The sequence below is a fragment of the Leopardus geoffroyi genome, chromosome A1, assembly GCF_018350155.1.
Source record: "Leopardus geoffroyi isolate Oge1 chromosome A1, O.geoffroyi_Oge1_pat1.0, whole genome shotgun sequence".
Taxonomy (NCBI): domain Eukaryota; kingdom Metazoa; phylum Chordata; class Mammalia; order Carnivora; family Felidae; genus Leopardus; species Leopardus geoffroyi.
This window is the reverse complement of record NC_059326.1, coordinates 209,505,289-209,518,532: the sequence shown is the minus strand read 5'-3', so window position 1 is coordinate 209,518,532 and position 13,244 is coordinate 209,505,289. Positions and strand designations below refer to the sequence as shown.

At 36.2% G+C, this 13,244-nt stretch overlaps 1 protein-coding gene across 11 annotated transcripts in view; it reads right to left on the bottom strand.

Annotated features, from left to right (window-relative positions):
* Positions 1-13,244, bottom strand: part of CPLANE1 (ciliogenesis and planar polarity effector complex subunit 1) — a 149,477-nt gene that overhangs the window by 122,920 nt on the left and 13,313 nt on the right. For 10 of the 11 annotated variants that reach the window (XM_045439900.1, XM_045439895.1, XM_045439934.1 and 7 more), the window contains exons 3-9: positions 12,616-12,751; positions 12,383-12,502; positions 11,462-11,691; positions 6,407-6,513; positions 4,349-4,505; positions 3,782-3,885; positions 2,351-2,533 (exon numbers count right to left, since the gene is read on the bottom strand). In XM_045439900.1, coding sequence (XP_045295856.1) covers positions 2,351-2,533; positions 3,782-3,885; positions 4,349-4,505; positions 6,407-6,513; positions 11,462-11,691; positions 12,383-12,502; positions 12,616-12,751 — 1,037 coding nt within the window. Of the gene's footprint in view, positions 1-2,143; positions 2,190-2,350; positions 2,534-3,781; positions 3,886-4,348; positions 4,506-6,406; positions 6,514-11,461; positions 11,692-12,382; positions 12,503-12,615; positions 12,752-13,244 lie in introns of those variants that run through there. The other variant, XM_045439966.1, reaches the window with a different exon arrangement.

The window sequence follows — 13,244 nt, the reverse complement described above, 5'->3', positions numbered from 1 at the left end:
TTTTATACAAACTATTTCAGAAAAGAAGGCAGTTCATACACAAACTATTTCAGAAAAGAATTAAGGCAGTTCAGTTTTACTATTACAGAGAATTAATTAACCTTCTTTCTTACTATATATCTAAATATACTTATAAGAATATAATTATGAGTTATGAATACATAATTAAGTAATATTAAATAATCAGAATCAGGTACACCACCATAACAGTAAGTACATTTACGAAGAAAGTCAAATTTAATCTTCAGCTGATAAAATTCTACCCACTACTATCTTCTCCAAATGTCTTTCTCAGTTTTTTTCTTTCTCCTCCTTAATAACAGGTGTATTCATTACAGACATTTTTCTAAATTTATTTTTTTAATAATAAATATGTATCACTTATATAATCAGAAAAAGTAATCCATTTTAAAAGGCCCTAAACTGGGGGCACCTGGTGGCTCAGCTGGTTAATTAAGCATCTGACTTCAGCTCAGGTCATGACCTCACAGTTAGTGAGTTTGAGCCCCACATCAGGCTCTGTGCTGACAGCTTGGAGCCTGGAGCTGCTTCGGATTCTCTGTCTCCCTCTCTCTGCCCCTCCCTTCCCCACTTGACTCTATCTCTCTCAAAAAAAATAAATAAATAAGCCTTAAAAAAAATTTTTTTAAGTCCTAAATTGGGGTGCCTGGGTGGCTCAGTGGTTAAGCATCTGACCCTTGGTTTTGGCTCAGGTCATGATCTCATAGTTCATGGGTTGAAGTCTCACATTGGGTTCTACGCCCATGTAGCAGAGCCTGCTTGGGATTTTCTCTCTTCCTCTCTCTCTGCCCCTCCCCTGCTCATGTTCTCTCTCTCAAAATAAATACACTTTTTTTTTAAAAAAGGTCCTAAATTAGTTTGTTGTTTTTTTTCACGCAGACTCCACGCCCAGTGCAGAGCCCAACTCTGGGCTTAAAATCACAACCCTGAGATCAAGACCTGAGCCAAGACCAAGAGTCGGATGCCTAACAGACTGAGCCACCCAGGAGTTCCCTAAATTAAAGAAGACTATGAGGGGGGTGCCTGGGTGGCTCAGTCCGTTAAGCATCCGACTTCCACTCAGGTCATGATCTCGTTGTCAGTGAGTTCTAGTCGGCATTGGGCTCTGTGTTGACAGCTCAGAGCCTGGAGCCTGCTTCAGATTCTGTGTCTCCTTCTCAGTCCCTCCCCCACTTGCTCGCACATGCACGCACACGCGCTCTCTCGCTCTCTCTCACAAAAGTAAATAAACATTAAAAATTTTTTTTAAATAAATAAGAATATGAGGACATTCAAGTCAATTATAAATTGGACCATAAAGAAATAAGGAAAAAAAATACTTTCACTGCAGGAAGTGTCAATTTTTTTTTAAAAGATCTTATTGTTAAGTAATCTCTACACCCAAAGTGGGGCTCCAATTCACAACCCCAAGATCAAGAGTCACATGCTCTTCCAACTGAGCCAGCCAGGTTCCCCAACAAATTTTTCACTTATAATTTTCCAGTGCTAAAAATTAAGCATCACTTTTTGCTACAAATAATCAAGGACAATCCCTCAATCTCCTTTCTGTGAAGCAATAGCAATGGAGTGATTTCAAAATCCTTTTCCAATGTTTTTGTTTTGTAAATACCTATGTGTATATGTCAGGTCATATCTAATACTAACATCAATAACAAAAATATTTACTATGCACTTATGTCAGAATTGTGCTTATTTATAACCATTTATTATTTTACTTCATTCCCTCAACTCTAAGAGACAAATATAGTCATTTTCACTTCCCAGTAAAGGAAAAAGAGCTTAAGGTATAACTTACCCAAAGTCATACAACTAATAAGTAGAAGAACAAAGATTTAAATTTTGATCTGACTCCAAAGCCAAACTGCTACCCCATCCCACAACTAAAAATTAAAACATGGCTAAATTCTAAATTCTTCTATCCATTTCCAACAACTTTTCCCCTTCTTCCCTTTGGGGGAAAAAAACAGATAAATCCATGTGCCAAGTTAATTTTGAGTTACTCATTTATTTAAGTGGCCTTCTTTTAAAGAAACAATAAAAGACATATCACACTTCTTTGAATTTTACATAAAAGAAGACAAATGTTTCAGTGCTATTGAATATTTAAATAACTTATACTTACATAGTCACAATGTCATATTTTCACCAGGATTTAGCAACAAAAAGAAATAGAAGAAAACTATAAATAAGAAACAGATATTGAAAGGACAGACTCAAAGAGAGCAAAAGACAATTCGAAAGATGAAATTATTTTTTAAAAATACACAATAAAGTAATACCAAAAGAGAAAACCTTCTACAAACAAATTAAAATAATTCAAATGTCTCACCTATATGTTATGAGTGGGTGAAAAGGAATAAATTCTGCTGGCCCAAATTCTATAGAGCAACCAAATGTAATTAATGTTACCAATTCACCTTGACAGGTCAATAAAACCAGGGAGCCACGTTTTAACATACAAGCCAGAAAAAGACTATCATGAGTCCAGCTGATATCACCTACCCAGTAGGACCTAGAAAAAGCAAGACAGTATGTTTAGAAAGGACTCTCTACAATGTCTTTGACAATTTAAAATGGCCAAGCAGAGTTGAAACACTTCAAAAAATAAGGAGGAAAGAATGAATAGTAGCAAACTGCCACATATATTTTGTGTATTTTACTTCCCAGAAAAAAGGTAAGGAAAAAAAGGAGTTTGCTCATCAACATCTACTCCATAAAACATACAAACTAGAAATTCACGTAGACACATAAGCAAATGATAAGATGAAAACACTCCCTAAAAGAGTTAAGCTTTTTAGTCACTCACATTTTAATTAGAACAACTTTAATTCTATTGGTGTCTACAACTCAAATCTACTGATAGATTTAAAGGCCTGTCCTCTCTCTGCAGCTTGCTAGAGGTTCCATGCAGCAGCAGACTCCCTCTTCCCAAAGTCATCCTTACAGCTCCTTAACTATCTAGTAATATTAATCTTTCATGGAGACAAAAAGTAGCTCCTTATGTAAATAATGACGTACACTCTAAGTCAAAGAGACCACTGCACTGAGACCAGCAATTCATTCATTTTTTTTCTTCTTTCTTTCTTTCTTTTCTTTTCTTTTCTTTCTTTCTCTTATTGAAGTATAGTCAAGACACAATGTTACATTAATTTCAGGTGTAAGAATGAGTAATACCTTCAGAAAAGAACTTTTGGGTGGGGAAAGAAAATGAAGAGGCAAGACTAGATAGATCTGAAAACTTTGGAAATTCAGAGAACAACAAAGAAAAATGTTCAGAAAAGGAAATTAGGAAGTCCAACTCTATAATCCCAAATAGATCCTGGTAGAGGCTCTTGTGCTATCAAAAATCCTGATTATTGCTATTAACCCACATGCAGAGCATGCCAACTTTGTTTAAAAAGCTATAAACACCTCAGCCACCCCAAGTATATAATGATCTTCCCAGTCCAGGTTTTCTCATTTCAGTCTCTAATTAAGCCCAATATCCCCTACCCAGTTATGATTCCACTCCTCTTGAGATAACACAGAAAAAAATAAAAGAGAAAAGAAAATATGTTCATGTATCTTCCACCCTACCAGACCCTTCCTTAAGATAAGATTTTCCTTCATATAGCAATTAATCAAGCACAAATGCTGAAAGTAAGCTGCATTATCTACCTAAATATCTATTTAGATATCTTTTGTATTATCAGAGCCTTAAACTTATTAAACTATTAGAAGAGAAAATAAAAATGCTATGCAGAAACACAAGAGTTCATACCTGATAAGTGTAGGTGGAACCACAGGATTCTTATTACTACACCCTCTCAGGCTACCACAGAGAGTAACAAAATTCAACGTGTTTATAAACAATACCTGAGTTGCCTAGAAAGCAAAAAAAAAAAAAAAAAAAGCAAAAAAACATTAAAATTATTTTACTTTAATCATTACTTATAATTCTAGAGACCTAGAGACCTATTATTATATTAATAAACTATCTTGGAAGTCTTTCCCAACTGGCAAAACAATACTGAAAACTGAAACTCCTCACTCTTTTATACTATATTTTAAGGACATCAGTTACCACTTTGCCCTTCTTCCTTTTTGTTACCCTCTTTTCGCTTCTGAAGGCCAAGTTTTGAAATTATAGCTTCTGGATAAAATAACTTTATGTTAAAGTTAAATTGGATCAGAAAACACCAATATAATGTTAAACTGGATCAGAAAACACCACAATGTTAAACTGGATCAGAAAACACCAATATAAAGAACATAAAGTAGTATTACAAAACAACTCCAAATTGAACTCTTTCATAGGTTACTTTCAAGACAGATTACATATACTGACCTTTGGGTCTTTCTGATTAAGAGTTACTGCCAGAGTAATGCCATCTCTTGAAAAGGCAGAAATTAGAGCTCCTCTTGACTTTACCGATTCACATTTGGGAATTAGATGGCACAGAAGGCAGTCTTGTTGTGCCCAATGAACATGGTATGGCAACGATCTAAGTAATGAAATAATTGAAAATAGGAAATATAGTAACTTTTAATATTTAGCTCATCATAAAAAACTTAAGGGTCCAATTCCTATATGTGCATGAATATTAGAGGCCCTCTTAGCAACTGCTCAGAATTTTCATCCATGCCACAAAAGAGCAGTTGCCAGTTAAACAGGTTCAGTATCAGCATTTTATTAGTAATGGCATGTTCCATAGTCAACCCCAAATGCATCTGTTTTGACAAAAGATTTAGATGACACATATTATACATCACTGTAAACATTTTCACAGAAATTAAATAGAGAAGAATGGATTTTTAAAATAGTGGCAATGTTCTGGGGTACATGGATGGCTCATTCAGGACAGCGTGTGACTCTTGATCTTGGGTTTATAAGTTCAAGTCCCATGTTAGATGTAGAGATTACTTAAAAATAAAATATTAACTGGCTCAGTCAGTTAAGCATCTGACCCTTGATTTCTGCTCAGGTCATGATCTAAAGGTTCTGGGATTCTCTCTCCCTCTCTCTCTCTGCCTCTTCCTCTCTCTCCCTCAAAATAAATAAACTTAAAATAAAATAAAATCTTTAAAAAATAAAAATAACATAGTGGCAATGTTCTATATTTGGTATATGGTTACACACATGTATATTTATTAGAGTCCAACTCATTATACACCTAATATATAAAGTACCAGAGCATAAGAAAATTAAGAAAATTTTAAAAATCACACTATTTTACTAAATCGTACTGAAGCATGATATGCTTTTTTTTAAAGTTTATTTATTTAGAGAGAGTGCATGCTCACAAGTGGGGGAGGGGCAGAGAGAGAGGGAGAGAGAATCCCAAGTAGGCTCCACACTGTAAGTGCAGAGCCCAAAGCAGGGCTTGAACTCATGAACCATGAAATCATGACCTGAGCCAAAGTCGAGAGTCCAAAGCTTAACTGACTAAGAAACCCAGGTGCCCAGGCATGATATGCTTTTAATACACTATGTATTTTATTGGGCTTTGTAGTATATATAAAACTATTTCTAGTTTAAAAAGTATGTGAGCAAGGGTGCCTAGGTGGCTCAGTTGGTTAACTGTCCAACTTTGGCTCAGGTCTTGATCTCACAGTTCCTAAGTTTGACATTAGGCTCTGTGCTGACAGCTCAGAGCCTGGAGCCCGCTTCAGATTCTGTCTCCCTCTCTCTCTCTGCCCCTCCCCTGCTCACACACTCTCTGTCTCTCTCTCTCTCAAAAATAAATAAACATTAAAAAAAACAAAAAAACTATGTGAGCAGGTCTCCTGGGTGGCTCAGTTAAGCATCTGACTCTTGATTTTGACTCAGGTCATGATCTCACAGTTCATGAGATCAAGTCCCGAGTTGGACTCTGCACTGACAGTGCAGAGCCTGCTTGGGATTCTCTCTCTCTCCCTCTGCCCTTCCCCCACTCATGTGCACACATTCTTGCTCTCAAAATAAACATTTAAATAAAAAATAATAAAAAGTACTTGAGTAGTTAAAAGGCACAGTAGTAAATTCGAGCTATATCCTTTTTAAAATTCAATTATTTCCCAAAATACCTATCTCTATAATTTTAATACAAGCAAGACCATAGCCTGTCTTACCTTTTACATGTTCTTAATTCCGTGAAAGGAAATAAAAATGAGAAAAACCTTGCAGAACCTGCTTCTGATCCTCTGTTCCCTCCCTCTCTGCCCCTCCCCCTGCTTGTTCTAAAAATAAACAAAACATTAAAATGAAAACTAAAATAACAACAGTACTTATGGGAAAAATAGATCTGTAAGGTCTCAAAAGTTCAAATTTACATTTCATTTAATTAATCTTATGTATTTATGGGTGAAAAAATAATAATATTTTAAAAGGGACAGAAAATAAGGAAAAAGAAAACCTTTATCTCACCTTACAGGTGTAAATACATTCTCATGCCACCGAATTGCTAGAAATGTTAACTTCAGACATTCTCCAGAATAAAAAGTAAATGAACACAAGCAGCAATCTCCAAATAACTGTAGATAAATTTAATAAACTTTAGTAGACAATTAATCTGAAAATAAACCAAGATATGTAAAACATATATTCTCATCATAAATAAAATAAATGAAACATACAGAAATCCTGCTTGTATTTTTATTCTTAACATAAGGCTAAAGAGTAATTTATTTCTGAGCCAGGGCATGGACCAAATGGGAAATCAAGGTGCAGCTTATTGGCTTAAGAAAACATACTGGGGCACCTGGGTGGCTCAGTTAAGCATCCAACTTCAGCTCAGGTCATGATCCCATGGTTTGTTGGTTCGAGCCCCACATCAGGTTCTGTGCTGACAGCTCAGAGCCTGGAGCCTGTTTCAGATTCTGTGTCTTTCTTTCTCCGCCCCTCCCCCACTAACTCACACTCTTTCTCACTCTCTCTCAAAAATAAACATAATTTTTAAAAATTAAAAAAACACCGCCAATGAAGACAAGAATAGACATTTTTCCAAAGAAGGCACCCAGATGGCTAACAAACACATGAAAAGATGCTCAACATCACTCATCACCAGGGAGATACAAATCAAAACCACAACGAAATACCACCTCACACCTGTCAGAATGTGTTGTAAAATTAACAACACAAGACACAACAGGTGTTGGCGAGGATGCAGAGAAAGGGGCACACTCTTGCACTCTTGGTGGGAATGTAAACTGGCGCAGCCACCCCAGAAAACAGTATGGAGGTTGCTCATAAAGTTAAAAGTAGAACTATCCTACAACCCAGCATTGCACTACTAAGTATTTACCCAAAGGATATAAAAATACAGATTCAAAGGGGTACATGCACCCCAATGTTTATAACAGCATTATCAACAATAGCCAAACTATGGAAAGAGTCCAAGTGTCCATCAACTGATGAATGCGTGTGATATATATATAAAACAGAATATTACTCGGTCATCAAAAAGAATGAAATCTTGACATTTTCAATGACTTGGATGGAGCTAGAGTATATTATGCTAAGCAAAAGAAGTCAGTCTAAGAAAGACAAGTACCATATGATTTCACTCATATGTGGAATTTAAGAAACAAAACAGATGAGGGGCACCTGGGTGGCTCAGTTGGTTGGGTGTCCGACTTCAGCTCAGGTCATGATCTTGTGGTTGATGAGTTTGAGCCCCACATTGGGCTCTGTGTTGACAGCTCAGAGCCTAGAGCCTACTTCTGATTCTGTGTCTCCCTCTCTCTCTGGTCTGCCCCCTCCCCTGGTTCATGCTGTCTCTCCCTCAAAAAATAAACATTAAAAAAAAAAAAAAAAACTAAACAGATGAACATATGGGAGGGGAAAAAAAAAGAAAAAAAGAGGGCAACAAGCCATAAGAGACTCTTAAGATAGGGAACTGAAGGTTGATGGAGGGAGGTGGGTGGGGCGTGGGCTAAATGGGGAATGGGTTTTGAAAGGGCACTGGTTATGAACACTGGGTGTTGTATGTAAATGATAAGTCACTGAATTCTACTCCTGAAACCAATATTGCACTATATATTAACTAACTAGATTTAAATAGAAATTTGAAAAAAAATTAATAAAAATTAAAGGCGCCTGAGTGGCTCAGTCAGTTAAGCAAGCATCCAACTCTTAGTTTCAGCTCAGGTCATGATCTCACGGTTTGTGGGTTTGAGCCCCACATCGGGCTCTGCACTGAGCTCACAGCCTGCTTAGGATTGTCTCTCTCTACTCCTTCCCCACATGCATGCTTGCTCTCTCTCTGAAAATAAATAAATAAACTTTAAAAAATTAAATTAAAAAAGGAAGAAAACACTGTAATTTACTGTGGCTGAAACTGGATTCTTATAATTTTTTTTCTCTTATTTTATAGTTATTTATTATCTAAATTAGGGCACTACCCCCAGGGATGGGAAGAAGATAAAGGAAAAAAAAATTTCAAAATGCAATTTCTAACAACAGTGGACTGGGTAATAAAATGTTGGTCCATACATATAAAGAGTGCATGCAGCTATTGATAATGTTTTTTAGTTAATGAATGTGTTCTTTCCTGGTAATTAAATGGCTTAATTATCACCAATTCTAGCTTTTTAAATTATAAAACTAGTTCTATTTTAAAAATGGAGAAAAGTGGGGCGCCTGGGTGGCTCAGTCGGTTAAGCATCCGACTTCGGCTCAGGTCACAATCTCACGGTCAGTGAGTTTGAGCCCCGCGTCGGGTTCTGGGCTGATGGCTCAGAGCCTGGAGCCTGCTTCCGATTCTGTGTCTCCCTCTCTCTCTGCCCCTCCCCCGTTCATGCTTTCTCTCTGTCTCAAAAATAAACAAACGTTAAAAAAAAATTTTTTTTTAATGGAGAAAAGTACAGAATCACACTTGTAAATACAGATAACAAACTGATGTTTGCCAGAGGGGAGTAGGGTGCAGGGCAGGGGCGTGGACAAAATGGGTGAAGGGGAGTGGGAGATACAGGCTTCTAGTTATGTAACAAATAAGTCATGGGAATAAAAGGTACAACAGAGGGTATACAATCAATGGCATAATAATAGTTTTGATGGTGATAGATGGTGGCTACACTTGTGGAAAGCACAGCATAACATAAAGAGTTCATGAATCATCATGTTGTATACCTGAAACTAATGTAACATTGTGTCTCAACTATACTGAAATTAAAAAATAAATAAAAATTGGGGCATCTGGGTGGTTCAGTCAGTTAGGCATCCGACTCTTTGATTTCAGCTCAAGGCATAATCCTAGGGTTGTGCAATCACACTCAGTTTCTACTCTTGAGTGTGGAGCCTGCTGAGGATTCCCTCTCTCTGTCTGCCTCTCCCCCCTGCTTGTGCTCTCTAAATAAATAAACAAATAAATAAATAAATAAATAAATAATAAAAACTAGGGAAAATACTAGGAAAAGAGAAAGGAAGCTCTAAGGTCAAACCATGTTTTTTATTCAAGTATAATTAATATACAGTGTTATATTAGTTTCAAGTGTACAGTATAATGATTCAACAATTCTACACATCTCAGTGTTTATCAAGGTAAGTGTGCTCTTAACACCCTTTATCTATTTCATCCACCCCTCACCCACCTCCCCTCTGGCAACCACCAGTTTGTTCTCTGTATTTAAGAGTCTGTTCCTTTTGTCTTTCAGATTCAACATGTAATTTAAGTCATGGTATTTGCCTTTCTCTGATTGGACTTATTTCACTTAGCATTATACCCTCTAGCTCCATCCATGTTGTTGCAAACGGCAAGATCTCATTACTCTTTATCACTGAGTAATTATGACATTTTAAAAATAAACCACATCTTCTTTATCCATTCATCTATTGATAGACACTGGCTTGCTTCCATATCTTAGCTACTGTATATAATGGTGTAGTAAACATAGGGGTGTATATGTCTTTTCAAATAAGTGTTTTTGTTTTCCTTGGGTAAATACCCAGTAGTAGAATTAGTGGATCATATGGTATTTCTACTTTTAATTTTTTGAGGAACCTCCACAGTTTTCCAGAGTGGCTGCACCAATTCCCACCAACAGTGCATAAGGGTTCCTTTTTCTCCACATCCTTGCCAAATACTTGTCATTTCTTGTCTTTTTTATTCTAGTCATTCTGACAGGTGTAAGGTGATGTATCTCAGCACTTGATTTGCACTTCCCTGATGATGAGTGATGTTGAGCATCTTTTCATGCATGTTTGTCTTCTTTAGAAAAATAACTATTCCGGTCCTCTGCCCACTTTTTAATTGGGTTATTTGTGGTTTTTTGATATTGAGTTGTGTAAGTTCTTTGTATACTTTGGATATTAACCCCTTATTGGATATATTATTTGCAAATATCTTCTCCCGTTCAGTAGATTGTCTTTTTGTTTTGTTGATGGTTTCGTCCTGCGCTGTGCAAAAGCTTATCTTTGTCTAGTTCCAATAGTTTAATTTTGCTTTTGTTTCCCTTGCCAGAGGAGATGTATCTAGAAAAATGTTTCTATGGCTGATGTCAAAGAAAGTACTTCCTATGCTTTCTTCCAGGAATTTTATGGCTTCAGGTCTCACATTTAGGTCTTTAATCCATTTCGAGCTTATTTTTGAGTATGGTGTAAGAAAGTGGTCCAGTTTTCCCAACACCATTTGTTGAAGAGACTTTTTCCCCACTGTATATTCTTGCCTCCTTCATCATAGATTCATTGACCATATACAGGTGGGTTTATTTCTGAGCTGTCTATTTTGTTCCATCGAGCTGTATGTCTATTTTTGTGCCAGTACCATACTGTTTTGATTATTAAGCATTGTAGTATAACTTAAAATCTGGAATTGTGGTATCTCCAGCTTTGTCCTTCTTTTTCAAGACTGTTTTGGCTACTTGGGGTCTTTAATGGGTCCATACAAATTGTGGGTTATTTGTTCCAGTTCTTTGAAAAATGTTGGCATTTTGACAGGGGTTGCATTAAATCTATAGACTATGTTGGGTAGTTTGGACATTTTAAAAATATTGGCTCTTCCAGTCCATGAGCATGGAATATCCTTCCATCTGTGACACCCTCAATGTCTCTCGTCAATGTTTAATAGTTTTTAGAGTACACATTTTTCACCTCCTTGGTTAGGTTTATTCCTAGGTGTTTTATTATTTTTGGTGCAATTATAAATGAAATTATTCTCTTAATCTGCTACATCATTACTAGTGTAGAGAAATGCAACAGATTTCTGTATATTCATCTCATATCCTGTGACTTTACTGAGTTCATTTGTCAGTTGTAGTTTTTTGGTGGAGTTCAAACTATTTTTAATAAGCATTTAAAAAAATATGACCAAGAAATGTAAAATATCTTTTCCACAATAACTTTGCAATTACTGTGACAATTAATGATGATTAGAGATATACAGCAATGCTATTACACACTCTGCTCAACAGCTTCACAAACAGTGCCTGTTCTTACAGTCTGAGATCTCATCTTCTAGAACACCCTGTCTGATTTGGATTTTACCTCATTTTTTATAAAGACAGCATGCACTACAGCTTCTTTATCTTCATTAGAAGGCAAATGAACTGCTTCTTCAGGTATGATCTGGGACCACTGGCCTACCAATGAAGGGCTTTTAGAAGATAAGATATTCTTGAATTCCAAATATTCCCAAAGAAATATGCATCCAGGAGTTATAAGCAGAACTCTTCTCCCATTTCCAGATACATACAAGTACAGTCTCAAAGAGCTTGCTTTAAAAAAACAAACAAACAAAAAAAGGCAATTAAACCTGTGAAGTCTGAATTCCTCCCAGAAAGTACATCATTTATCTATCCTGACAATAAGACACCTAAATGATGTTTCATTTCCATTCAGGATAAAACTAAGGCACTACTAATAAATTAAAAGTACAAATAATAATATTTACCATGTACTTGTCATGTGATATTAGGAACCCACTGTTATCAGATATGTTAGGCAAGCCAGACTTTTCTTCAAGATGAATCTAAGTATCACAAATAAACACCATCAGGGTGCCTGAGTGGCTCAGTCAGTTAAATGACCAACTCTTGATTTCAGCTCAGGCCACGATCTCATGGTTTGTGGGTTCGAGTCCTGCATCGGGCTCTGCATTGAGCATGGAGCCTGCTTAAGATTCATTCTCTCTCTCTCTCTCCCTCTCCCTCTCTTTGCCCCTCCCCCACTCACCTGTGTGCTCTCCCTAAATACATAAATAGTAAAAAACAAACATCATCAAAAAAATCATATATATATATACAAGAAAACATATATATGTATATGTATATATATATACTTATATATACACAGATATATTTATGCACACATACAGAGATATTTTTAAAATAGTAATAGGAAAATGTTTCATCTTCTTTTCCTCCCATTTATCAAGGAAACCAATTTAAACAAATAAAAAATTCCCACCTACTGCAGCTTGAATCATTTTCTTAGGCTTTTCAGCTGCCTGTACAGTTTTCAAGCAATCTTGATCTTTGTTCCAAAGAAAAAGCTCCCCTGTAGTGAGTACCCCAGCCAGCCAGGCATCTGTTTCCAAAAAGGAAATACAATAGTTATAATCTAATATTTCCCTTAATATTACCCCAAGTTTGTATGAATACAATTAATCTAGCCTTTTGAAAATATCAGTACTACTTAACCATTACTGGATGTTGTTAGGAAAATAGCATCCTTCAACAAAGGCTGCAGACAAGGAATTTTCTTCTTTGTTCTTCCAGAGAGCAAATTAATTTCATTTATAAATTTATTATCCAAAAGGAAAACAGCTTCATTTTCCTAAGAGAAGAAACATATGACACTTAAGAGGTGCCAGGAGGTAATTCAACCTCTAATCTAAATAAATTATCCCAAAAAGGAAAACAAAGTGACATTCAAGAAAGATTATACATTTGTACCACAAATCATAAAATGAAAATAAGGTTGATTAGGTATCCTGGAGATTTTTCACTCTATCTTAAAATATTTATTAGAATTACTAAGTAAGATGACCTAATGGCTGCACCTAGACCTTTTTGACCTTTAAAATTATAAGAGTACTGGGAATGCAAGCTGGCACAGCCACTCTGGAAAACAGTACGGAGGTTCCTCAAAACACTAAAAATAGAACTACCGTATGACCCAGCAATTGCACTACTAGGTATTATCCAAGGGATACAGGTGTGCTGTTTCGAAGGGACACATGCACCCCCATGTTGATGGCAGCACTATCAACAATAGCCAAAGTATGGAAAGAGCCCAAATGCCCACTGATGAATGAATGGATAAAAAA